The 26,310-nt window shown below is 42.9% G+C and overlaps 1 protein-coding gene across 5 annotated transcripts in view; it reads right to left on the bottom strand.

Annotated features, from left to right (window-relative positions):
- The window catches only part of LOC132993457 (AT-rich interactive domain-containing protein 1B-like), a 173,160-nt gene that overhangs the window by 36,848 nt on the left and 110,002 nt on the right, over window positions 1-26,310 (bottom strand). For all 5 annotated transcript variants that reach the window (XM_061063319.1, XM_061063320.1, XM_061063318.1 and 2 more), the window contains exons 5-7: window positions 14,920-15,217; window positions 3,464-3,550; window positions 599-778 (exon numbers count right to left, since the gene is read on the bottom strand). In XM_061063319.1, coding sequence (XP_060919302.1) covers window positions 599-778; window positions 3,464-3,550; window positions 14,920-15,217 — 565 coding nt within the window. The remainder of the gene's footprint in view (window positions 1-598; window positions 779-3,463; window positions 3,551-14,919; window positions 15,218-26,310) is intronic.

Genomic DNA, 26,310 nt, shown 5'->3' with positions numbered 1-26,310 from the left:
TAACCCATTGCCTTATCTGCATTTAATATGGAAAAATAAATATAATAATAATGATAATAATAATATATAAAGTTAAAAAGATAAGTAAATTCCTAACGGCATGACGTAAATCATCATGAGCTTTAATGTAGAGATACAACTTGGTGAATGTTGAATAGTTAGTTTGCAAACTTGTTGACCTTTAATGGGGCTGAGCATTAAAGGTAGAGACAGCCATGGAGTCTGAAAGATGGAAGCTGCCTTTCCTGGATTGAACAAACTCGTTTTATTAAACCCTTATTAGAGAGCTTGTTAGCTTTGAGCTTTTTCATAAATCCCTCAATGAATTAGTTTGTGCACAATCATTAGAAAGAAAATGCCAGGGGGCATACATGGGACAAAGAGAAAACAAAAAGAAGCTTGGGGGGATGGACTTGCGCTTGCTTGGCTCCCTACCATGTTAGCTGTAGCTTGATAAAAGGTGTACTAACTAGCTCTCTGATGATTCACTTCTGCAAGCTTGAAGGATTTTCGCTGTCACTTGGCCACAAACAAGTTAAAATGTTTGCACAATTATGTTTTTTTTTTTTTTTGCTCATTTAGGTTAATAGCCTCTAACCTTGTTGTCCATACTGTGATCCTTGAGGTCCATAAGGGCCTGGCGGGCCGCTCTGGGAGTAGGGACCCATCCCAGGATACAATGGGCCCCCAGGTGAGGTCTGGGGGGACATAGGAGGTCCAGACTGAGGAGAAGCAAACTGAGAGCTAGACTGGTTCCTCTGCATGTTGGAAACAAATCCTGAAACACACAAGTAGACATAAAAAAGTAATGTCAACACATAGTCTAAAATACTAACAGCAAACAAATCGAAAGAGCTCTTCAGTAGTGAATGTCCCTGCTGAGAGTAATCAGCAGGGAGATGTTGACCGAGAGATTAAAGTAGGGAGATGGTGATCATTCTCTAGCTCAACAAACAATGATATTCATACAATTTCCCCATGTACAGCCTTTTCTTTTGACTAAAACGCTAATCTCTTACCTAGGCATTGGCTCCTGTTACTCGAAGATACACATCATTAAATAATAAGGTGTGGGTATTAGATAAAAAAAACTGAAACAAGCATGTAAAACGAACCTCGAGCACAAATAAACACAAGCAGAAGCTTTGCTGTACTTTACTGAAAGCAGAGGTCAAGAGTCACCTGGCCTCAGAGATGTATATACCTAAGCTGAGTCCACGTGTTTATCTGTGTGTATGTTTAAAAGAGTGGACACGATCCACTGAAAAAGAAGGAAGAGCTGTGCTCTACTCTACACAGAATAAGCTGTTGATTTGACCATGACTCCTACGTTATTCTAAGCCATCCTGTCAATAGATGTGTCAAAGCCTCTTAGGCCCAAACTCGCATCCACCATTCAAATTGACATTTGGAGCAATTCTCGCTTGGGCTTCGCTCTTTGAAGCTGTCCTGTTCATTTTTTAAATCCACAGAAAGGTCTTCCAATCCGCCACGAATAGGGAAAGGTCGCTGGACGGCCATTGAGGGAAACAGAGAGGGTGTCTGGGCATGTGTGTTTGTGTGAAGGGGGATTCAGTATTGCAGATTAGGTGAGAATGGATTGGGCCCCCTAGGCTGTAAACTTTGATAGCTATCCGCTTTGTTGAACGAGTGCGCATACACTGACTATTAAGTGAGTTTGGGGTTTAGGGTAACGACTGAGTTGGAGGTTGCAAGTTGACAATCCTTTTTTCTGCTAAGAGAGCTCGAGAAAATGTGAGGATGGAGAAAGGAGTTAAAAAATGCTACATGTGTATACTATATCCTGCTGTGCACATACCTGCACGAACACATTTGTGTTTCTGGCTGTGTTGGGGGAGATAACTGGGAAAGAGCGCAATAAACGAGTGTGTGTTTGTGTATGCATGGAAAAGTAAGAGGCTGAGACAGAGAAAAGAAAGTGTGTGTGTGTGTGGGAGGGAAAGACAGTGCAATGGAGGGAAAGAGCGATTGGGGCCTGAAAGTGCTTAGGCTGCGAGTGCTGGGTTTAAGGAGCGAGGACATTATTGTAATGTTTTGCTTCCATTAGGGTAAGGGGATTCTGGAGAGGAGGAGAAAAAAATTACAGTGTGTAATATCGCACTTTAAATTGCCTGGAAAATGGATGAGGAGAGGAACATTGTGCAGACAGTGCTAAAAGCAAATAACACATTCAAGGATTTCTCTCTCTCTGCTTCGTTCCCTTTCCCTCTCCACACACATGTAAACACACACACACACACACACACACAAAAACCCTTTTCTCATTCTGGCAAAGCGAATGAAGCTCTCAGCCGGACAACAACAACAGGCAGCCGGTGAGGCACGCGAGAGACACTGGGGGGGAATAAGGGACATTCAGCGGATTTATGGAAATGAAGAGTGGAGAGAGGCTCTTAGGGAGGCAGGCACTTGAGCAAAGTGGGGCGTGTGCGCTGGGGAGGGGGGGGGTAATCCTAGCTAGGAAAACAGCGAAAAAACAACCGCAAGCCCTGTTAGCCAGCGCTGAGTTTTCCTGGACTGGGCTGGGGAGGGCCGGAGGTTTACAGGCATTAGAGAGCTGCATTAAATCTCCAGCTTGATTTCATCCTGTTGGGGAAACAACATTTTACACTGCCTCTCTCTCTCGCTCTCTCTCCCTCTCTCTCTCTCTCTCTCTCTCAATCTTCATTCATCCACTCCCTCTGTCTCTCAGGTGTTAACTGCTCTTCAGTGGATGATAGAGTGGAGGCATCACAGTCATTCCATTAAGGTTACATCCCAGTCTTTCAGGGTTTTTTTGCAATGTTATGCTGATTCCCCCCCTCCAAAAAAAATACAACAACTGTGCTGTTTTTAGTCATACTTCAGAAGTGGATTGAATTGCTGAAAGCAATTTCTCTTTTGGTGAGCACATGTGGCCTGTGGGTTAGCATTCATGTGACGCAGGTGTCAAAAATGAAGTGGCTTTATCAAATGAGAACATAGTCAGACTTGAACTTGATAGATTGACTTAATGTTTACTGTTACATACTTCGGGTTTCCCCATGAACTTGGCATGCTGATAATGAAACTCTATGAATGACATTCTAAAATCCTGTGTCGGTATGGCGAAGGTGTTACCAGAAAGAAGTTTGTTTTGGTTTCATACTGATGGTCAAGAGTGTGTCTACTGGATCAAAAAGTCGCACGCTCTTCCTTAATCTTAATTGATTAATTGTTGCAGCTCTAATTCAATCCTTTACATGTGTAAACGTTTGTTTTCTAAGTTATTCTATTGCAAGGTTTGCAAACAACTAAGTGTCCTTCAATGAAAACTTTGAGATAAACATGAACATGCACACGCAGCACATGCTCCATACAACAACCTGCTTCACAAGGATAAAACACCAAATCCTTGCACTGTCAGGGAAAGTACACACACACACACACACACACACACACACACACACACACACACACATACCTCTGTCCTGAGGCATAGGTGAGCGGTTGTTTGGTGGGTGAGCTCCATCTGGTCCGTTCCCAGTGTTCTGTGGGGCCATAGTGGGACCTGCAGAACAACATGAGGAGTCAGGTATTCACTTGATGACTTGTCACATTTCAGACTTAAAAAAAAGTTCAACCCTGACTTTGTAATAAAAGCGGTCACATTATAATAAAGATGTTTTGCATGAATTCAATCCGCGACTTTGCATGAAAGAGAGGTCAAGTGAAAAATTGATGTATTTTTCCCCCGATTGCCTGCCTTGCTTGAAAATGGAAGAAAACTGCAGGAACAACAAGGCACTGAAGAACCACTCTAGACTTTCTCTCGCAGTTTATTTCAATTGCACAGAAGTAACCCAGTTAAAAAAAATGTCTGCCATTTGACTGCTGAAAGAATAAAAGACAAATTCTTATTGAGGTGAAAGTTTTGTTTGGACTGAGGCTGATCTTGATTTCTTCCAGCCGCTCAGCACAATCACCACACGTGAAGTTGTTTGTGGTTCACTATTAGCTAAATGACAAATGCAGCTCCGGAGGACATATCAAGTCATCAGACCTTGGGCCACTATCTTGTGTAAGCACAAAAACCAGAGTGATCCCCGATAGAAAAACCATAGCCATCTGAGGTTCATTGATCAGGTGCTTGTGCAGGTCTTTGGGCTGCGCCTGTTCCATTGAAATCCAATAGTGAGCTGAGAGTCTGATTAGGACAATGGCAGACAGAGACTGTGGTGAATTGATTTGGCCCAGAGGAAGGAGGAAGATGGCAAATTAACCTTTTATCTTTGGATTCAGACCTGAGACGACGAAGAGAGGAAGAGACAAGGGGTAAAGGGTTTGGTTTGTTTCAAACTGCACTGGTTGCAGTGAATGAAGTTAAAATCCTATAATTATACTGTCACACAAAGCATAACAAGTAATATTAGAGCTGTTGATGCTATTCAACTGCACATGTTCAACTATGATTGTCAGCAATTACAGTGAATGATTTGACTAGCACCCATAGACATAGAACCATGTGCCAAAATAAATTGTTTACTCTGAATGAAATATTATGTAGTACAGGAGAGCTGCATGAACACAATGCTGCTGCTACAGTGTCTTTAAAAGTCACAGTGAATATAAATCCATTATTATAAAGGAAACACTTCACATTATTCAATCACATAGCAGAAAGGGTTCTGCTCCGAGAGGTGTGGGTGGGTGTGTGTGTATGTATATGTGTGTGTGTGTGTGTGTGTGTGTGTGTGTGTGTGTGTGTGTGTGTGTGTGTGTGTGTGTGTGTGTGTGTGTGTGCGTAATGTGTCTGTCCACAGTAGCATTAATACATGACTGGAGGTGGCACACTCTCCACATAAACAAACCCAATTAAGTCAACATAATTGCTTTGCATAAAACTGCATAAACAACATTTCCATACACCCTGACGCCTACACACACACACACACACACACACACACACACACACACACACACAAACATACACACGTAAAAAGTAATTGGACAAACAAGTATAAATCAACACACTTTAACACACAGGAAAACATCCGTAATGGAACAAAAAGATTCGCACACAAACACACACAGCTCCACACATACAGACTCACACTTGAATAGATCCAGCAGCGCTACTTCAAAGAGGGAAAACACCGTTAGTTAGTCTGTCACAGTTTGCTGGGAGGGAAGGGGTAATGTCAGTGTGCAAATGCTAAAGAAAAAAAAAAAAAAAGCTAGCTAAATGCTTCTATAAGCTAAAGCAGTGTTGGTGGTAAAAGCAGCACAACTTAATAAACTCCATAAAAAGTATAAATGAAGCCTCTGCTAACATGTTACAATAGACTGATTTATTATTCGCTATGATATAAAAAAAGTGATTTTCATCATTATTTATGGTGCAACTATACATGTGTGTAAATTAATTGTTGAATCAGTTTAATATTTCTACATCAAACCTTCAAATTAATTCACAAACAAAGGTTGATGAAATTGTTCATATTTACAACCCGTGACTAAATGCTCTTAGTTGTTGTCTACGTCTGGTCTGTGGTATATGTGTGTATGCAGCTGTGTGTGGGAAAACACATCCTCCACTCTGCATGTGCACCCTCATGTGTCCTTGTTCTGCTTCAGCGCATGCATTCACACTTCACTGTACTTTTTTATGTAGATTGTGTTTATGTGTCTGACTAGAGCAGCCCAAAGCCCCATGTAGAGGGGTCATGGCTACTTGTTGCCAGAGGGATGTTTATCGCTGCAGCACGAGTTTAGATCGCTAGATTGATAGTGAGGATGAAGTAGGCTAGCAGGAGTTTAGTGAACCCTTAAACTATGGAAGTCGACCCCTACAATACAGGCTCGCCATTGAGTGTGTATGTGTGTGCGCGCAGAGATGCATGCCAAGCACCAGCCATGCTGTCAGACTCTGTTTGTTTGGATGGCAGAGTAGTGGTGGCAACAGCTTGTCCTGTGTGTGTGTGTGTGTGTGTGTGTGTGTGTGTGTGTGTGTGTGTGTGTGTGTGTGTGTGTGTTTGAAGGTACAAATAGGGAACAGTGCCCTCCATGCTCCACTACTCCCTCCACATACGCATGTAAATTGTCACTTGAGATGAGATTGATGCAAAAGAGTGCGTTTGTGCTTGTGTGTGTGTGTGTGTGAGAGAGAGAGAAAGATGAGCACAAAAAAAAAAAGAAATCATTTGTTGAGAAGAGGGAACTGAAAAACAGATGAGAGAGGAGAGGTAGTATAGTTGAGTCTGACTCGGCTGCAACCCCTCTTTCTCTCACTCACCAGGATGAACGAGTGAGACTCTGTAATTATTTCACTAACAATTACTGTCCAAACAAAAGCCTCTTCTCACATTTTCACATTTCCTCGCTTGCTTTCCTGCTCCTCTGCTGTCCTCTCCTCTCCTCACTACCATTTTTAACAAGGTGCCATTAAATAATTACGTCCAAATAAAACAAACAGGCTCCTCGGTGAGTCCTGGCACGTTTAATCTGTACCATTAATAATTCATACGCTGAATCTTTGACGTGCAGTGCCGCTCCTCTTGCTGGTAAGAAAGTGAGAGAGAGAGCTAAATGTCAGCAGGAGCTGACTGTATATCTTTCCCCGTCCACAAAATAAAAAATGAGACTCTTTTCTTGCTATGAATGAAAATGTACAACAAATAAATGGTAAGGAAATGCCTCCACCATCCTGATATTCTTCTTCTGGATGTTTTTAAGCTTGACTGGCTGTAAAGCATGTACAATATATAACTTTCTGTAACAGGTGTGCCAGTGCATGTTCATTTTTAAGTGACTTATTAGGGGGTCTGCACCCTGTTTACATATTTGTGATCAGTCTGGTTTCTTTTTGCCTTTAAGTCTTGGAGTAGCTATGTTTTCATGTGCAGGAGCCTGAACGGGTCTGTTCCCTCTATGTTCGTTACTTCTAGTGATAGTGATCCCATAGGTGCATAACACAATTAGCACATGTGGCAGTCAGAGGCTTAGTATTATCATGCTGTCCCTCAGCTTCATCTTGATCTGCTGTCTGCAATTTACACCTCCATAAGCCCAGCTGAGAGCAGGCATATAAACACACGCAAGTACACACTAATGAGAATGATTGCATAAAAAAAAAAAATCCCTGCCGCTCGTATTCATAAGCATTCACTTTTATTGGAACCATCATTCAGAAGCAATGTGAAAGAAAGTGCGGTTCATCTCTTCTTTCAAACTTGATGTTTAAGTTGAAATCCAGCATCAGACGGGAGAGCCAACCTATGCTGTGTTCATTTGAAACACTGATCAATCAGAGGCCACTAGCCTTTATAGATTAACAGTTCTTGTGTTGTTAAGGTGGAGTATCTGGGGCCAAGCAGAAGATGTATATCACGTAGATGCTCTTTTGGAATGCAGCGCTGAAGAGTCAAATGTCAACTAACAGTTATTTCCTCTTTATTAAAAAAAAAAAAAAAAATCACTTAGCGAGCATATACACATTCTATGCTTTCCTCATGATAAAACACAGCAGGGCCAGGAGTAATGGGAGTTCATTGCGTTTTTGGAGATAATGCTTCTCGCTAAAAAGCCAATGCACATTTTTAAATTTCTCCTCTGCAAGGACTGTCGAGGCAACCCTGAGTCTCCTTTGAAGAGAGCGAGTGTGGTCTTTGAAGCTTTTTTTCATCAGGGTTTCAAACGCAAATGCAGAGGAAGTTCAAAGCCAATGAAGAGGACTTGTGGCCATATTTCTGTTTTGTTTCAGGGCCCTGGTTATATTAAGCGTAGAAACCTCAGTTTGTGTGTGTAGGTGTGTGTGTGTGTGTGTGTGTGTGTGTGTGTGTGTAATGTCAAGGAAGAAAAGTCAACCTGAGAGTTAATAGGAAGCCCTTTATTAATTGCTGATAAACGGAGGGTGCATTAGCTGACGTGTGTACATGGTTGCAGGGACCAGCAGGTACATGCATACACCAATATGCAGCAGTGCCTTTGCATGCTTGCACATGCACGTTCACACATGTATACCAAACAACAAACCCTTACTGTTTCTCACAAACACAGCTCCTCTCAAGCAGCGGGGCCCACTTTAGCGAAAAGTGAACTAACGGTGGTGAGTACTAATAGGCCGGTGTAGAATATAAAGAAAGGGCTGCTTCAGCACCATCACTTTAAACAACCCTTAGGCTGTAAATGCACACACACACACACACACACACACACACACACACACACACCTGCACCAACCAACGCACTAAAAGGCTCTCACACACACCAAGGTAATATCCCCTACTTGCCGTGTCTTTAGGGGAAAGAGGCAGATAAACAGCGGGCTCCAATAATGGTGGTTTAGATCTCAATGGGTGCGAGTCAATGCCTCTCCAAGCCGGGGGCTAATGCCAGTTAACTCTCCCTGTAGGGGACGAGCGCAGGCCTAGAGTGGCTCGCAAAACAGGCGCTCTCCCAAGATCCTCATTACTTCCAATGCTGAGTAGAAACTGTAAGTAAAGCAAAACTGCAGCTTAAGCTAAAAAACAGCAAGCAGGATGCGGGGGAGAGGGAGAGCGATGGAGTGAGAGAAAGCAAGAAAATAGGTGTCAGGGAGGGAAATAATTGCGCACTGTTAGGGCTCGGTTAGAGTTTTCCAGTTGGAGAGAGTTAGAATGGGATTTTTCTAAGTGGCCAACGCAGCAAGCTGCACCATTTTTTTCCCCCTTCGCTGTTTTAGCCGATGGTGTCCTTTTTAGATATATTGTCTGCAGGGAGAGCATATTTGCTGTTTCACTTCAACATGAGCAGCCATCAGGAGGAAGAGAGACAGAGGCATGTGGGACTATGGGATAGCTGGTTTAAGAGGGGGGGGGGGGGGGGAAGGACAGCAGTGGAGAAGAGCTGGTGGAGAAAGAGAGCTGGAGGAGAGATGTGTCGAAATAAGAGGGAGGAACAGAGGCAGAAATGTGGATGGAAAATTCAGGCTTGTTCCTCGGTGGGAGGCCGGCACCGCAGCAACGCTCTGAGCGAGGAAAGCAGCAGTGACAAACAGAGATGGGGAGGAAAGGGTGGGGACAAGGGAACGAGAGACACAAGGGGGAACATAAGAAAAAGCGAGTATGATAAAAATAATGAGAGAAAGAGAGAGGGACAGGGACAGCCAGAGGCAGTGTTCTCACCATGCAGCCTCTTAGGGAGTGGTGTGACTAGCAAATTCGCTCGGCTGCACACGCTCCACAAGGCAACAAAACACACTAGCATAAAACTCACCCCATCCACCCTCTTCCACTGCTTTCTTGTAATAACTTTCACCAGTTACAGGGAAAATGCAAGTTGTGGTTCAACATCCCCGAGGCTTCCTCTCTGGTCTGATATCTTTTGGTTAAAAAAATGTGTTTTTCTAGCTCATCGGGGAGGCCGTTTACTGATGTTTTTAAAAAATGGCCACCTTTATGCATGAAATCCTGATCTGAGGTCATCACTCCGGTTCCTTCCAGGCGTCTGTATTTGACCTTTGACCAGCACCATTGCAAAACTGTTGATTCTCATCTTTGGTTCTCATCATCATAATTAGAGGTGGAAATATATTGAGTGATATGAAAATCTGAATTTAAACCACTGGCTAGGCTGGGGGATGATGTAAAGGACAAGAGGGGGTGTAAACTGGTCGGAGGAGATTCACTGAGACAGACCCTTAAGCTAACATATTGGACAGTACTGGCCTTCTCGATTGATGTCTCCCAGCCTTTTACATCCCCCCCCCCCCAACCTTTCTTCCACTTGCCCTGACCTCTCTGTCCTTTTTTTAGACCCTGGAAGCACTTGAAGCGGCGCACCGACACGCAACTTAAACTCTCCGGAGCGCTCGTCCGCAAGCTCCAATCACCTCATATAAAGAAAATAAAACCTTGGAGGGGTGTGGAAAAGATAGGAGAGGGAGAAGAGAGGCGGAGGAAAAGGGAAGAGAGTAAAGAGGGAGGGTGGGCAGTAGGCCCTGTTAGCTGGACCTCAGAAGACCTTGGTGGAGAGAGAAGAAGAGTGAGAAATAATGAAGAGGAAGAGATGAGCATTTGTGATTTTCTGCAGCTGGGCCATGCACGAGTGAGGATGTGCTCTGCTGTACATTAGTCGCACATACTATTATTGTTTTCCAATCCAAAACATACGCACCCTGCCACGGTGACAGGGACACAGGGTTACTCATTATTTCCTCTGTGATTAAAGAGGTCAATTATTTGAATAAAAGGAAGCTTGACTGGGAAGAATAATGTTAAATTCAACCCAAAAATTAACGTTCTTCGCTAGCTATAATTTAAAAACATTCACCTGAAGTTTCTCTGTTTAATAACCTGTTAAAGACTTTACAATAAAATTGGATTAGCTTGTAAAACACAAGATGCAAAAGCATATTTACAGCACAAGGGGTTAAAAAATGGCTAAGTCCTTTTTAGTTACACCTGGAGGTGATTATGGAGCAACAAGCTGCGTCTCACATTCAGACGTTCACTGCTTTTAGATCAGAAATTAGAGCAGAACATTTCCCTGCACTGTATTTTGTTGACTCAAATATATAATATATGGATGTCAACTGAGTTTCTGTGCCCTCTTTGTACTATGCTTGATTCAGTATGTATCAGGTTCTTTCTGCTTATGGCTATATCCTTTACTGAATTTTTGGAAGTGACGCCATCGTGACAGGCTGTCAACCACGGGAAAGCTTGTCAAACAAGCTCATGTACAAACTCAGAAAACACTATGTTATCTACATCTGGAAATATCCAGGGGAAGCAGAGTTTTGGAAAGCGAGCACATGCAAATCAGAGTCGGGACGACACTAACTTAAGCATTGAAGACTAAACTTTTTCAGGACCTTTGCTTCTGCAATTTGACTGGATAGCTTCACTTTTCTCAAACAGCTTACTGTCAGTGATGGAAGCTGGGGTGCCAGCAGTCCCAGCCCCCAAATCCATCCGGACAAGGGACAAATGTCTGCTCATCCCCGGTGTCTGATGAAAGGAGGGAAAATATTTTGAGGATGCTCTGAATTGCTTTAGAGACACTGGGAGGAAGGAAGTGTGTGTATGAAATCTGTTTTTGCGTTTGTGTGTGCATACAAGGTGGAGGAAGGGGAGGGGAAGGTTGCCGGTTGAGCAATGTGATTTCTGCTCGACTGTCACAAATCTAGCGCAACAGGAAAATCAATTTGGCCCTGTGTGTGCCTTTTTGGCTCCGGGAGAGAATCCAAATAGCAAGGCGAGGCTCGGATAATGTTACAGTGTATTGGATTTGCTTCATGGAGAGACAGAAAAAAGAGAGAGAGAGAGAGAGAAAGAGAGGGAGAGACGAGGAAGGAAAAAGAGAAGAATTGAGGAGACGAGGGAATCACAGACATGCCGTGGAGCATTGACAAGATAGATTTGTGAAGTGCATGGGTGTATGATAGGCTGGCAATCTGTCAGTCTCCCACACGCACACACACTCACAGACATACCAGTACACACACACACACACACACACACACAACCACGGACAAACACATTCAAACACACAAATAGACTGTGTCACTCATCCCAGCGAGATGTGTGACCATGCATACATGTATCCCTAAAATGAAAATAACTCTTCATAAGTATTTGTTACGATGAGCTGTTTTGAATGCTTTACCTGTCTGCTGGGTTATTTTTGTTTGTTAGTGTGTGCGTGTGTGTGTGTGTGTGTGTGTGTGTGTGTGTGTGTGTGTGTGTGTGTGCGCGTGTGTGTTTGACAGCTAGGTGAAAGGATGACATGATGAAATTGCTCTCTTCTGACCGCTGTCAAGGGTAACGTGTGTCCCGGGAGTGCTCAGCCGTATGACATGTCGCATCACTCCACTGAGTGAGGCTGACCGGTGACAGACACACACAGAAACACACACACACACACACACACACACACACACACACACACACACACACACACACACACTGACACACACTCACGAGATATTAAAGAATTCTCCTCTGCAAAGCTTGGGATGACATTTGTCAATACTCCTTTGCTACTTAAGCACTTTGGCATAATAACACTTAACGTAAGAAAAAAAAACCCAGACACTTTTCAACACACATAGACATAATATAGATAAATACTTACATGCTGTCTTTACAGCTCGTGTATAGAAGAGTTTATTAATCCCCAGCAGGGAAACTCATTTACCACCTGGTCAATTCATACACACAACAAACAATATTGTCACAACATCACTAAAAATGTTCATTACAGTGTCTGACTGCTGCTGGAACAAAGGAGCTTCCAAGTCGTTCAGTAAAACACGTCTCTAGTCGCTCACTGAGGGAGCTTCTGAGTCGATTAAAAAACGGTGTGCAAAGGATTGCCTTCAAAGATCAGAATCGTACAGAAGAGTTTATCAGGAAAAAATTGAAAAAAAAAAAAAAACTACCTAACAACATCTATGTAACAAAGTTTAAGTCATCTAGTGGCTGAATCTGTTAAAGAAGAGCTGGCAATACTAATTTTCCCACCGACAGTTGCATTAATGAACCAGAATGCAATGTAGTCACAAGACAAACTTTGTTTTGACTTTTTCTTGACTGGAGCTCAAACTACTTAAGTTGAAAACTTACTTTTTTTTCCCACACTAATTAAAAAGCTTATTAAAGGTGGTCTTACTTTATTCATTTATTTATTTTCATTTAGAGGACGGCTTTGTTCAAACAACTACTTTGTATAATGAAGAACATGTTTGTTTTTAAATTAAGTTACAGAAAACAACAAGCACACACACACACACACACACACACACACACACACACACACACACACACACACACTCAAAGACATAAATACACGGCATGGCTTGCTATCTCTCTTTCTCGCCTCACTAACTTGTTCCAAAGTCAAACGACAACATTAACCAAAGTGTCCTAACTTGTGATGAAGTGTTGGAAAGTGGAGCGTTAGTAATCAGATGTGTGCTAACCACATTAGTTCTCCTGTGTCTCTCCTAGGTTGGCTGCTCCTTGATCTAATTCAAACTGATTGTAGTACAGCCGCTAAAACATGCCAGATGTTACTCACTGCTCCACGCTTTATCACCATTTATTTGGCACAGGGAATATTTTAAAATATTTTCTTATTAATCATGTCCCAGCAATCGGTTTCGCTTCTCGTCTTTGCCGCCTCATTCCGGATTCTCGTCAGGATTCTTGGCACGAGCGGCTGAAAAAAAAGAAAAAAAAAACCCCACTGTCCCAGTTTTTCATTAGCGTCAATCAACCCAGTAAGCGGCTGCGTGGAGAGAAGGAGGAGGAGGAAGAGCAGGCATCAGGATCTCACTCAAGACATTTGGCCCCGCCTCGTCAGAGTGACTGACAGGCCTGAGACACGATGATGCTCCGGTCAGCCTTGCAGCCGGGCGGAGAGGTGGCGGTGTGACAAGGGAGCCAGGCGTGGACGGCGTGCACACAAACACACTCACAAGCCTGTCTGAAGCAAATCAAACCCACACGTGTTTATAATGCTTTGTGTTTATCTAAGTGGTTATGTGCTCTGCTTAGCCTCTGGAGACAGACAGACACACCATGAATTATCTGATAATCCTGTCCTCGTCTTGTTTGGGCTGCCATTTGTAAGATAAGGCTACAAACCAAATGGAAAGATCTGCACCGCCAGTCCACCTCAATTCATTAAGACTGAGAATGGAGTGGAAATATTGTCTGCCACATAAATGTTGGAAATACTTGCAATTGACAGGTAGCAGGGAGGCGGCCTTTATTCAAATTCCTCTCGAATGTAGCAAAGTGTTTCTACAACATCTTGATCAAAGACTTAACAAATCCCTCCTATGCAAGGACAAAAACTGTGTGAAGAAAATGAATGAGACATATTCCATGAAGTGCTCTGCGCTCAGTTGCAATATTCTTCAGCAGTCTGAATTAAGATTTCAAATAGGCCTGAGATATCAAAGTCTAGACGTGCTGGATAGATATGATTTGGTCTTCTGTTGCAGAGTGCACTCTGCTTCATCCTCTGTCCATACTGGCACAATGGAAATTGATCTGAAAGGTATTATACTGTGAGTTGGAGATGAGAAAAGAAGAGTTAGGATAAAACCACGGTGTTAATCTGGTTTATGTGAACTTCTCGAAAAAGAGGTCAAACCCTGCTCGCCTAAAAAGCACATTTTTAATTTGAATATTTTCATGTATATTTGAGGTGATTCTATGAAATAAAGGTACTGATTTGTTTGACTGTTTGGCTTTAGGTAGCTGTGGTGCAAAAAAAAACAAAAAACTTAAACCTAACAATCCAGTCTTGTGATGCAAAACATTGAAATGCTATTTGTGAAAACGTGTATACTTAGTCTGCATCAGGGTCAGTTATCTACATGACCTTTTTAAAATCCTCTTTAAATGCACATATTTAAAAACAAATGAAATCAGGCTGAGGTCTTTAAATTGGAATAAAAATGGAAAGGTCAGGCAGAAATGGAGCTCTGATGACTGTGGTATGTCTACACCTGCAACAAGTTTACCGATGAAACTACTTTAAAAATGATGAAAGTTTAATTATAAAAGCATATCTTAAATGAACCACATGGGACAGGAGACTGACACATCGGGTAACACCCACAATCAGTGATGTCACAGCAGATATTTCTCATCATCTATCAAAGGAAATCAACCTCCTTTGACATCACAGGCTGGGGTATGTTGCCTTTTGTTTCCAGGCATGAAGCAATTTCCCTTCAAGCTATAAAGCAATTTACAAATTTCTCGGGGACTCTTACACGGTGCTACATGATGTAAAATGCAGTGAAGTACCTGGTGAGTGTCTTGTTTGTGGTGATTAAACTAACACAGTTATTGTACAGTTAAGTTGCACCTTTCATCAAGATAAAACCAGATGATCAAGATGCATGTGCACGGGTGCATATGTCTCTGACGGCATCCTTACCTGGTGCTGTGTTGTTGACAGAGGGTCCGCTGGCAGGAGAGATGGGTCCTGAGCCTGATCGTGACTGCTGGGACTGAGTGGAGCCTGCAGGCGAGCCCACAGGGGAGGGAGAGGGCCCGCTCCTCTGGCCGGGGAGGTGGGGGGAAGCGTGGGGAGAGAAGGGGGACTGTCCCTGGTTGCCAGCCCCCCCCTGCTCCCCTTGGCTACTGCTGCTGCTGGAGGAGCCGCCGGCACTAACAGCTGAGCCCAGACCGGCTTCCGTCCCAGTGGGGAGGTCATCAATCGAGCCGGACAGATCCTGGAACAGTAGAAAGGACTTCCAGTGAGTATTTATGATGCTCACCCAGGCATCTGATTAGAAGTGACATGCAGCAGGAGGCAAATGAAAACGTGAGCTCAAGCAGAGAAACAATCTTCCTGGTAAATATGATGTCATGATAAAATATCTCAATTGCAACAATTTCAGCATAGCTGAAATGTGACCGTGTGGATAAAAGCCTTTATTGTTCACATATAAAAACCTCTTGAAAATTAAGAAGTGAATCACAAAGATGCACCATATTTCTGATGCTTTCATAAGACACTGCAGGTTGACTCAAATGTGTAGCAAAAGGGTTTGACTTCTCTGTAACTTACTGTAATCATTGAAAATAGAGTCTCAGGAGTCATAGTGACCGTGTTTAATATGATAGAGGAGCAGAAACATTACCCACTGAAAGCTACTACTGTACAGTGGCTGCTGTGGTGAAAATGAATTGTAATGGGCTTTCATTCAGACCAAGGGTGAGCTCATATTACAGCTCTCGTTCCCTGTGGTGCGCAATGAACGTTGTGTGCATGTGTGTGAGTGTATGTGTGCATGTGTGAGTGTGTACTTAGTAGGTACTCCCCATCCTGAATTGATTCTGTGGAATCCCCACCAATACTGCACACAGATTACTGACTGTATAAAAAAGTGTCGTGTGAAGGAAAGTAAGAGGTAAGGAGAAATACACATTAGATGTGATCTGATGCAATGTGGAGGCTGCCCCTAAAACGGCACTACAGAATTTGGACGCACACAGGCATACACACACTTTGGATTGTGCCCCAGCTGTAGCTGAATATGGGGGAAGTCACCTGAATGTGACCCTGGCTTTCTTGCTGGGTGCTGGCTGGAGGGGGGAGCGGAGGAGTTGTGGGTGTATGGCAGCTGATCCTACCTGCTAACCCAGGCCTCTGACCCACCACTGCTGTCCCACCTGAGTCCTGTGCTACCATTACTGTCACCACATAGTGATGTGTCTGTCTGCGTGCAACCAGGAGCTTATATGGAGTCTTGATAAAGAAAATGTTTGTACATGATTTCACAGAGATTGGTTTACAATTTTGCTTACCATGCCTACTTGTCTACCATGCTGATTTAGATTGTGAAAGCAGCACTGACCCTTCCGCCTGAAAGACTGTATTTCTACAGGAAACACAGTAAAATATGAGACCAGCGGGCCAAAAGTGTGGTCAACTACATGAAATACGACCAATTCATGAATGTAGTGCTTTATCGATTATGAAAAGGAATGTACAAGAATAAACAGAAGTTCATGCATGAGTCAATGGAAGAACAATTGAAATGATATCTAAGGCTTTTCAATCTTGAGTTACATGTTCCTGTCTTCTTCACAAGTAAGTCGGCTGTTGAAGGAGCGGGGAAAAAGACTCACCAATCACAGCAACGGAGACAGTCTGCTCTGTTGATTTTTTACTGTTGTTATAGTGATTAATTTAACAAATGATGGTGGCAAATTTGTGAAATCCCATGTATGATTTGTTGCTCATACATACATAGTAGTAAGTTATTTCTCCTAACTCAATAATTGATTATTGACAATTGACATTTGCCATTTATAATCAAATAATTCAAATATGTAATGCCGTAAAGGAGAAAGGTACTTTTTTAAAGGGCTGTATACATATTAAAATGATGTTTATCATAATGGCAATACTTGGGCTTTGACTGAATACATGTGCACTGCACATGTGTGAATATGATGTTTTTCGCCGATTCTTTTCGAACTTCCAACTTGACTTCGGAGAAGACAGCAATAACCCAGTAATCAAGATGATGAAGAAGTGACGTTGTTTATTGATTAACATGTAGTGTTTGAGTTTTAAGTCAGGCATGAGACTATATGTGTGGTTGCCTCATGAAGTCATATTAATGAAAAAAATCATGGATAATTTATGATTATTTATGTATCCTTACCAAAAAAAGTTTCATCCTAACATACTGGAAAACTAAATCCAACACTAGAAACATTTACCAAACCTGGCATGTCTTGAATGCATTGACTGTGACATCAAAATGGCTTTAGGTTTGAATTGATGCAGCTCTGTCAGAAAATCAATTCATTGTCAACAGTGCAAACTGTCTTTTCTGTTTTCCTGAACACCATGTTTGTTTCATATAAAAAGTGAGACAGGCGCTCCCCTTCTATCTCTATCCATGCATAGCTGAGCTTGTGGAGCAGACAACCGCGTCAGAGTGGCAGTCGGTCCATGGCTGCTTGTTTTGGTTAATGCGATCTCGGCGGTGACACACAAAGCCTTTGTTTTCCATCATGCTGCTGTGAGTGCCCACCCGCTCTGCCAGCCTGCCAGTCTGTCGCCTGGCATTATCTTCCCTCGCTCCGCTGAGCACATGGGACCAAAGCTTTCCTCCTTTTCTTCCTTTTTTCTCTTCCTCACCCGTGGTACCACTCCCTGTCTCAGCCAATCGAGTCACCCAGTGTTCTGAGCTGAGTGATGTAATGTGCTGCCTCCACCAATAGGCCTGATTGTTATTTTCAACTGGCTGGCTGCCCACGGTGCATGCCGTTTGACACGAAGGGTTACTGTTGGAGGCAAGGTAACCATGACAATGACTTTTCCAAAACACCGAGAGCTAGCCTGTAGTACAGCTAGGTTGTTAACCCACAGGCTAATTGTGTGAATAGATTGGAATAATTGCATTTCACCTAATTGGGTGCTGTTGCCAGCTTTTCCAATGGCAGTTAAGGGGTGCTAAAATGTAAGTAATTTGTTTAGTGGCAGTTAGGATCTGGATTATACACACACTTGAGCATAGCTGTGTGGCCCAAGACCAAAAAAAGTAGCAGCACTTTCTTACATTAAAGGGTGGGAAAGCTTAACACCCACAGAGTATAAATATGTCAAACGTAAATACCAATTACAGCCATAATCCTAAATTATGTTTGCTATAATACTACTTAAAAAAGGGTCATTTTATAGTTTAATTCATTCGTCAAGAAACCCACCCTTCCTCCACCTGTACACTCAATTCTTTTCAAGGACCGGAGATTATTGTGTTACCTGGATAACTGTCTACAATGTAATCATGTGTAAAGAATCACAGCCAGCTAACCAGCCAGGCAGGCATGTGGTTGGAGGATCCAAACGCCCAACAATCTGGGGCCCCAATCCAAAGTGGCCCAAATCCAATTTGTTTGGCTCGTGGCTGCAAATTGCTCTGTGCATTGAGTCTCCAAATAGCTGTCAACCACTCCCGCTTGGCGTCCTGTATCGCTTAATTCGCTCCTAGAGCATGTAATTGTCATAATAAGAAAAATATTGAGGTGATAATAACCAGTTACTTTGAGATACCCCCCGCCTACCTCAAGACACATACACACATACTGTCGCATATGCACACATAATGGGCCACGACTGCCATCTACACATTTCACACAACATTGGAGAGGTAGTCGCTCGTGACCCTTCACCTCGCTGGTGTTGGCGCCTGCCTGCACCCTCTCGTCTCGAGTCTGTTTGTGTGTGTGTGTGTGTGTGTGTGTGTGTATGTGTGTGTGTGTGTGTGTGTGTGTGTGTGTGTGTGTGTGCGTGTGTGTGTGTGTGTGTATATTTGTGTGTGACAGGCACACAGGATGCTGGGCTGTCACAGTGAGACATGCTTGAGCACTGATGCGGCCGAGGGGACAGATGAAGAAACACACACACACACACACACTCCCCATCCCACCCCATCCATCTCTCACTCATTCTACTGACCTGCTCTCGCTCTCACAAAGCCACACAAACACACACACACACACACACACACACACACACACACACACACACACACACGCACACGGACGCACACACACACACACACACACACGGACGCACACGTACGCACACGGACGCACACACACACACACACACACACACATACACACACACACACACACACACACAGACCCCGGCAAGGTATGCGGCATCAGTGTGAAGCAGGAAGCTGTCACATCCAGCAGGCTGTGGGACTTTTTCCCCTGACCATGGTGCTGATGTTGTCTCCTCTCACCGCACACCGGGAATTAATCAAAGTTGCTATGGTAGAAGGCATCATAAACATGTGAAAGAGTGTGTGTGTTTGTGTACGTGTGTGTGAGTGTGAGTGTGAGTGTGAGAAAGTGTGTGTGTGTGTGTGTGTGCGTGAAAGTGGTTCTCTGTCTAGACAGGGAGGAGCCAATGACTGCAGCTTCCTGTGGGCTACAGGAAAGGAAAGCGACTGGAAAAAAGTAGCTACTTCTATCTCTAGCTTTCTTTCTCCCTCTCCTTCTCTCTCTCTCTTTCTCTCTCTCTCTCTCTCTCTCTCTCTCTCTCTCTCGCTCCCACACTCAGTCACACACACAGACTCTCACATCCGCATCTATTTTTCTGTCGCTTCCGTCTGCCCATGTAAGAGCGACAGTAATGCTTGGGGCTATGGACCAGATGGCTGGCCAGCTAAGTAGAGCCTGAAATACAAACTTAAACACAGTGGCTGAGCATTGTGAGCGCTAACACTTTACAACAAGCACCCGTGTTGCAAGAAACCGCATTGGAACCAAAAGGCAGTAATGATTCACAATGAGATGTATCACTTACAGATATATCAATATATGATGCTACCTCATAGATGGATCTTTTTACTAGTACGGAGTGTCTCTTTCTATTCAGTCATTCTTTATGTATATAATGCTGAGATTTCTGCCTTAATGCAGGTGAATGGAATTTGTTGGTGGTGCCAACAACATTAAAAAGTATAGTAATATTTAAAAACTCATCAGCAACATCTTTCAAAACATCATCCCTGCAAATATAGATTATTACAGAAAAACTGTCTGTACCATATCAGGATGTTTCTTGACTACAGTATGCATGTTGATGTTTAATTGTTGAAACATCGTTTTTTCAGTGCCATGATGACATTTTCGTAGAAGAAAAAAATAGATTTTGAGATAGCTAATTTGACAATAATCATCTTTAAATTGTAATGTTTGAGGAATAAACCCAATCCAATATTCAATCCAACCATGACCTCTACTTTCTTCTCCTAGTTGTTAGATCCACTCTGTCTTTGATGAAGTCATGATTTTAGCCTCTACCCACCTGCTGCTGCCATGCCCCCTTTCCACCTGCCCCACTCATGACGGACACCAGACCCCAACCTAATCACAAAGTAGTTAGCATATCAGCTGGGGAGGTCAGGGGAATTAACACAATACATGTTCTGGAAGAATAAATGTGTGTATAAAATGTGTTAAACTGTGTCTTAAAACCGTTCTGCATCGATGTACACTGAAATAGTTATTAGTGTAATTGTTCCTCCTCTTCATACATGATGACATCGTGTCTAAATTTGATTGCAATGTAAGTCAGTGAAACTCAAATTATGTTACCATTTTAAAAGTTAAATGTATTTGAAGCTGCAGCTGCGTCAGGAAACACAGAGGGAGAACATTTACACAACATGTGGATAATTCTAACTTGAGATGGCTCAACTTGACTGCTGAAGCCTCATTAGCTTTAGCTGAATGAGAACCAAAATCGGAAATACTTTTAATGCTTTTATACAGAATATAGCTGTACGTTAACATGAACATATATCAATAAAGTAAAGACTTTAAATGATTTGCCCCCTCTTTAAAATAGGAAAAAGTAAGGGAAGTCATCTGTTTGTGTAGGAAACAAAAGCTCTCTGTATTGTTTAAAGACACACTGTAAAAAATGTAAAACTATCCTTCAGTGTTAGTTTTTTAAACATTTCCATACAGGATAGATTTTTTGTGTGTGTGCATATATATATATAAACCCTGTGTTTACACAGGTCAAGAGTATAATCCATTATAATGTTACACATAGCGACAATTGTAGTCCACTTTACTGCAGTACAGTATATACAGAAATAACACCTCAGTGGGCTCAGAGGCGAGTTTTAATCTCTGTTTCTCTTCTCTGGGTAAATATGATGATGTAAACTGTAATTAACTCCAACAGCTATCGTTTGTAGGCCTGAGGGACAGGTCTGCTCGTGGCAGCACTGCACTCATTTATCGGCTCCGGCCGCTGTGCTTTCTATCTTTATGGCGCACTGGAGACTGAGAGGAAATGCTATTACACAAAGATGTTTTTTTTTTATTTTTTTTTTATCCTAGCCCCGAACTGTCTATGAGGCAAAATCCAAATGAAATGCCATGCAAATGAATCCAAATGGACTGCTGAATGTGTGTGTGTGTGTGTGTGTGTGTGTGTGTGTGCGTGTGTGTGAAAGAGGGTTTTAATGCGTTGCCCCATGTAGAGCACCAACTGTAATACCCTTCACTAAGTGCTATTAAGTACAGAAAGAAGAAGAGAAACGAGAAGGAGAGAGACTTAGTGGAGGGAGATTTAACACAACACCCACGCCATCATTTCTTTTTTGATGTCAATCAGCTGTGATGCCTACCAAGGCTGGAATGATGATGATAATTGGTGATGATGATGAGAATTGATAGACTTTATGACGATTTAAGCGCTACACTATAAAATAGTGATAAAATGTGCTTGCTCACACACACACACAGCACTTTATATCTACAAAAATGTTTTAATAACTGTTTGTATGAATGTGTGAACAGGCTGTGATGGGGTATGTCTTTGCTCGATAATGTGTGTGTGTGTTTGTGTTACTGGGATATGTTAATGTATGAGCCAGTGTGTGAGGAGATAAGAGTTCTCTGCAACCTCCTGAGGGTCTTTGAGTTAAATCCTCGGTGAAGTGAGGAGGCACAAGGCAGAGATACTCCAAATGCAGGCAAGGGCACTCGCTGCCATCCAAGGGGAGATGTTTGGCATGCCTCAAGCTCGCCAAAAACCCCATGAGGGCTTTAGGCTAGCACCCAGCAGGCACTAAAATATGCCGACATGCCAACCCATGGATGTCTGTGTTGTGCCACGAGCTAAGGGGGCTGAATGTTCCCATCTTAAGTGCCCGAAGTTTCTAACTGTGTCTCACTTAAGTTCATCCAAGACTACAACAGGTGGAAACCCGTCACCCCGACCAAGCAACAGCTCATAGAGACTCGGTAGTAATGTAAAAACCAAGAACACCCCCTATGGATTCAGTATCTTTACAATGAGTCCTCCAACCACATTTCAAGGCAGCTGTGTTTATACCGTACCTTTACAAATGACCACACTCAAAGCCAGGGTGGAAAGTATTTCTTTATAGTTTCCTCCTGGCTGGATCACAATGCCTCCCTGACCCCTCACCAAGGACTTTACACGTCTCTTAGGTCTTTAGGCAATGAATCGTGAAAATAGGGGTAACGGCATTTGCTTTTAGACAGTTTTTCCTCTGAGGTATGCTTAGTGTTGCAATTGCTGCACTTGTACCCACCAAAAGACATGGTAGCTGTGTGGAAGATGAAAAGTAGGAGCTGGAGATAGATATGTTCACACCAAATCGCAAATCCAAAACCAAAATTACCGTTTGATTTAAGCGTGATTGCTTTCACAGTGCTCAGTTAAACTATAACTTCAGTTTAAGTAGTGGAGGATTTGCTTTTATAAAAAAGTGCTTAAAATTCAAAACAGAGTTGTATTTTCACAAGGATACCTTCTGCTATTTTACATTTAGTAAGAAAATGTTATTTACATTTTTGAAACCCATATGATTCAGATTTCCAGATTTGCAGCTCCAAAATAATAGGAACAATAATAGGAACCACCCAAAATACCTGATGAGCTGGGGAAATGCCAGCCAGGCTTTACACAGTAAGAAAATGTTCCGATTTCAAACATGTACTTAAGATGAGGCCATTGGATGCTCAGGCTAAGAATCCTCATCCCTCTCTGACATCTTGACCACCACTACATGAACTGCCTGCTATGAGTGCTGTTGCGCGTGAAGTTTCCCAGAACTATACGAGCACAGTGTATCGTCTTTTATTTTGCATCTGATTTTAGAAAAGAATATTCATCAGCAGACTTCAGAGCAGTTACAAGTACAGTATTTGTCTTTTCAAATGTAGTGGAGTATAAGTAATAAGGTTCCCCAAAAAACTATATTCAGGCAAAGCACAGACACTCAAAAAACGTACTTAAGTATAGTACTCAAGTAAATTCACTTTGTTGCTGTCCACAACTTCCCCCCACCTTTGTTCTGCACCTGAACTCACCATGTTGTTGCTCTGCTGACGTGCAGCTCACTACATCTCTTGGTGGAAGCATTGAAATGAACAGTTGCTGTAGATACTGCACACAGAGGTAATAACATGTAGGAAACACAATTTGGATGAACAAAAGGCCAGTTTGTGAAAACAGTTCATTATAACTATTTGTGATTAGAAAAACACACTTTTTAGACGGCAACATCGTTGAAGGCAGTCTTTTTTTTTTGCTCTCTCTGTTTTTGTTATCTGGAACAAAAGCAGCTTTAGAACAAAATGTTCAGGGCTTTCCAAAGTTGTGCGTTGAAGAGCCGCAGCAGCACTGAAAAGCAATTGTGCTTTTCTTTTCAATTCTGCGCCTGCACACTTCACAAAGCCCAGACAATCTCTTGATAATACCACAGCATCTCGATAAGAGGAGAAGAAAGCTCTCTCTGTTTTTCACCTCGAGAACCAAGCGGAAAAGACTCAAAGGAGTGCTGAAGTTAGGCGCGAGGGTCAAACAGCCGCGTGGACACCTGACTCAGGATTTCAATAGATTCTCTAAATCTGGTGATAATGCTAACAGTAACTCCACCGTATTAGCAATTATTGCTTGTTGTAAGATAGGGGGCTCAGTGAGTGATAACTGCCCCGGCTCTTAAGCCTCTCATAACGTGGAGATATGGGGCGGGCCACATTGAAAGGGACATTTGAGGCCCTATTACCCCTAAGCTGTTAAAGACGCCCAAATCTGGCGCTGCTTGTCTCCAAACCAGAGGGATTAGTGTTGAGTTCCTCTCCGATTTCCCCTGATAATATGCCAAGCTGTAGCAGTTAGGAGTACTTATCAAGTGGGCCCTGTTCACTTAACCCCCCCCCCCCCCCCCCCCCCTCACTGTGTTCTGAACCAATAACAATGGCAGTAAAGTGTCTTGAACATCCAACACCAGCCTTTAAGTAGCAAAATAAAGGTGGTGGTTAGTACTCTTTGTGCTACCAGTTAGTGAAGTCGAAGATGCCAGAATGTCAAACTACCCAAGATCAACACACAGTTTGACAAGCTCAGTTTAGTCAATGGTATTCTGCCTACAAGTGTTGGTACACAATGGTATTTAAATTAGCTTTTATTTAAAATGGCAGCAAAAGAAAAGGTGAGCTTCCTTATGTAGAGGCTGTTCAACTTTCTTTTCTTTATTCCGCAAAGTTCTTCAGATTTTCGTTTGTTAATGCTCAAGACGACCACTAACCTCCTCCCTTCTAACACACAAACACCAGGCACGTACACTCACACCCTGTTTGTTCTGCACGTATTGGTTCCGCTAATCTTTTTATTTATGGCATTCCAGCATGACATCCTGCCATCCACCCGCCCCATCCTCACCCCTCCACTCACCCAAAAGAGAACTGAAAAAAAATGGCGCATGACAGAGAAAGTGCGGGTGTGTTTACGTGAGTGTGTGTGTGTGTGATAGAGAGAGAGAGAGAGAGAGAGAGAGATGGAAGGAGAGAAAATAAAGAAATAAATAAAGGGCCCAAATTCCTCATTTCTAATTCAGCTGCTCGTTCAGCTTAACCTCTCTCTCCTCAGCAATTAAAGCGCACGCCACATCCTTCACGCTGCGTACAGCCGAGGCTAAATAATGCAGGGGGCATCCAGCACCCGCATCCTTTATCATCCCAAATGACAGCCATTTGCATATCTCCCCAGTCAATTAGAGCGCGGCGGAATAATCAGCCCATAATTGGGGGAGAGCGTCGGTAATCACCCGCCCTGGCACACCGACAGGGCCATTGGAGGAGCGAAGGGGGGGGAGGAGGTTGTGTATGGGGTTGAATGTATGCGCGTGTATGTGTGTGTGTCAGGGAGACAGTCCACTCGACTGCAGCCTCTTCACTTCAAACTAACACGTCCAAACAACCAGTCGCAGTTCTCTCTGGTTTCCTCTAATGCTCCCTGCTCGCCTCGTCTCCACTGCCCCGTCTCCTCATTAATTTGCACGTAACAGCGTTCTTAGTCTCTTTTCCTCAAATGTGTTATTTCTATGTGATATCGTTCATCAAAATGGGTCAGAAAGTGACTTTTTAATAGCATCAAAAGTAATACACGAATGATGGGTTTCATTCCCGGATGCTGTTCATTCTCAAATGTTATCAAATGTTAATTACCCGCCATTTAAAAAAACACATGACTGATGACCTCCTCTTCAGTGTCACTGCTTTTATGAGCCAGATTTGAGGGTTCAAGATCACTTATGTAAGTGACAAATTAGATTTTCGGTCCAGCAATTTTGTCTGAGGATTTGCCAAAGGTAGGATTTTTTTTTATTTTTATTTTTTTAGTAAATGTAGGAATGCTTTCTTCACATGCCATGCGTAAACTTGCTTTCGAAAATCTGCGTTATATGACTGTGGAGCAACATGTTTTTCACCTGTCTGTGCCTCTTTTAGGAGAGCTATAAAATTCATATTCTATTTCTTTTACGTAGCTAGACATGAAAACTGTTCAGAACAGGCCAAGAACGTGAGAAAGACTGCTCCAAGACACCAGGGGGAAAATCCCCTGCATGTCCCCTTAAGATGTAGGAAATCAAAGTCTTTTCATGGGAAGTTTTCTGGGCAGCTTTGAAGTACCGTTGCCGCTCAGCTTCTGTATTTCCTGCTAAAAGGGGAATGACCATTTTTGTGAAACAACATTTCCTTTAATACACTGTAACCTCCCATTCCTCAGATGCTTTTGGTGCTGTCCTCTGAACACGATAAATAAAAGGATGACTTGAGAGAGAAAGAGGGGTTGACAGTAATGGGTGCGGTGGAAGTGTGTGCGCGTGTGTGTTTGTGTAAAGGAACATCAGAGAAACCCAGGCAAGGTTAGCTCCCATCTGCAGCACCATCCTTTTGTGTTTCCCCAGCTGCTTTCTTTTCCCACTTGCCTTTGTATTTACTCTACCCAACCCAGTTC

The sequence above is a fragment of the Labrus mixtus genome, chromosome 18 (assembly GCF_963584025.1).
Source record: "Labrus mixtus chromosome 18, fLabMix1.1, whole genome shotgun sequence".
NCBI lineage: Eukaryota > Metazoa > Chordata > Actinopteri > Labriformes > Labridae > Labrus > Labrus mixtus.
Note: the sequence above shows the minus strand (reverse complement) of the source record. Positions and strands in the feature narration are given on the sequence as shown.